This window comes from Coccinella septempunctata, chromosome 1, assembly GCF_907165205.1.
Source record: "Coccinella septempunctata chromosome 1, icCocSept1.1, whole genome shotgun sequence".
Lineage (NCBI taxonomy): Eukaryota > Metazoa > Arthropoda > Insecta > Coleoptera > Coccinellidae > Coccinella > Coccinella septempunctata.
This window is the reverse complement of record NC_058189.1, coordinates 30746954-30749025: the sequence shown is the minus strand read 5'-3', so window position 1 is coordinate 30749025 and position 2072 is coordinate 30746954. Positions and strand designations below refer to the sequence as shown.

General features: G+C 40.4%; 1 protein-coding gene across 1 annotated transcript; it reads right to left on the bottom strand.

Moving 5' to 3' along the window:
- Positions 1-338: 338 nt before the first annotated feature.
- On the bottom strand, positions 339-1149 carry LOC123322739 (uncharacterized protein K02A2.6-like). The gene is made up of 3 exons (XM_044910734.1): positions 1056-1149; positions 594-941; positions 339-547 (listed from the first exon to the last, which is right to left on the bottom strand). Exons 1-3 carry the CDS (start codon positions 1147-1149, stop codon positions 339-341), a joined length of 651 nt encoding a protein of 216 aa, XP_044766669.1.
- Positions 1150-2072: the final 923 nt, after the last annotated feature.

Below are 2072 nucleotides of genomic sequence, written 5' to 3'. Positions count from 1 at the left end.
GCTCTGTGATAATAGCTCAATAATATTCTTTGTCTAACATAGGTAGGTCCACTACAAAACCTTGTTTACGTTTAAATTAAAAAAAATAAATGAACTGAATAAACAAAGCAGAAAATGATTAAGACAAATCATAATCTTTCTGCCAAACTGGTTCCTGCTTATTGCGAACTGGACGTGACGAAACTGCTGCAGGTGGTGAACCTTCTCCACTTTTGATCGCTTCAGGTATCCTCTCTTAATTGCTCAGTTGGACGATGATCATACCATTCCACTTGATTTTTATGACGTTGAATTGAACGCGTAGGTGTATTAACCGAGAGGAGGATGGACCAATCGACTCATGTAACTGTTCCTGTATCCCCTTCAAACTTGGAATCAGATTTAAGATGACTAAAAGGTCTTTTCGCCAAAACTTCGTCTCCAACTTCAAATGCTTTGTCAGGAACTGAGTCATATTTGTGTCTTTCTGATGACATCGCCTTTTGGTATGCATCACGTTCTCGAACACCTGGAACTTCGATCCGTTCTCTCATCGTTGGAATTTTGTCTCGAAGTTTGCGATTGAACATGAGTTCTGACGGACTAATACCTACTAGTTACAGAATGAGGAGTTGAATGATACATCAGGAGATAATTGTTCAACTCCCGCTTGTAGTTTTTATCTTTCAGAATAGCAATTTTGATAATCTTGTTAATACTGCGATTTTGTCTTTCTACATCTCCATTGGCTTGAGCCCAATAAGGTGGAGTGGTGTAATGAATGATACCTAACTCTTTACAGAAATTTGAAAACTCTTCAGAATTGAAAGGAGGACCATTGTCGGATGTTATTGAATAACAATAGCCAAACCTCGCAAAAACTTCTTGCAGGAATGCCGTCGTAGCTTCAGCTGTGGTCTTCTTCATGACCTTGCACTCGATGAATTTGCTGAAGTAACTTACTACAACACATATGTGTTTGTTTGATGACAATGATTTAAAATCAATGGCTAAGTCCTGCCAAGGTCCATCAGGGAGAGTACGACGAGACATCTCTTGCAAAGTGATTGACTTACCAACCTTCTGACACTCGTCGCAGGTGTGAACAAATGTATCTGCTTCCCTATCAATCCCAGGCCACCACACCTTGCTTCTGAGGCGTTCCTTCATCTTTATAATACCTGGATGACCTTCATGTGCATTCTCTAATACCTGTCTCCATAGTAATGCTGGAATGACAATGCGAGAACCCCGTAGAAGAATGTTGTTGACAATGCATAATTCTTCGACTAATGCAGAATATGGCTTCTCAGTGACTCGTCGATTTGAACGAAGGCTTTCACAAACAGACTTTAAAATTTCATCTGCTCCTAATGCAGTACGAATCTCTTTCAAGGTACTAGCTCTTGGAACTAAACTGTGTACAACCATTACTGAATTCTTCTAGTACATATCATTTTCTGTTACGATATTAGTAGGTGGAACTAAGCGTGACAATGGATCCGCAATATTGTTCTTGCCTGGTTCATTTATAATTCTGTATTTATAACCTTGAATTCTCAAAAGCCACCGTTCTAGTCTTGCACACGGTTTTGACCTCGAACCAAAAATGGTTTGTAACGGTTTATGATCCGTAACCAGGTCGTATTCACGGCCAACTAAATACATTTTTAACCTTTCCACTGCAAATACCAGAGCTAAAGCTTCTTTCTCCGTTTGGGAGTACCGTCGTTCAATTGGAGAAAGAGAACGGCTGACATAACATATCACTCGAAATCATTCTTTCTTTGTAGCAGCACGGCGCCAAGATCTACTGGACTTGCATCCGCTATAACAATTGTTAGCAATTCAGGATCGAACAAACTGTGATGAGTATCTTCAGAAAGCAAAGATTGAAGGTGAATGAATGTTTGATTCTCTTCTGCTGTCCACTTGAACGGATTATGACGAGCCACTTTCTGAAGTACATCAGATTCTGTGGAGAAGTGAGGAATAAAACGGCCCAGGTAGGACACCATCCCTACGAAACAGCTCTTCTGCTGTTCGTGGTGCACGGAACTCCTTAATTGCACGTACCTTGTCAAGCATTGGAC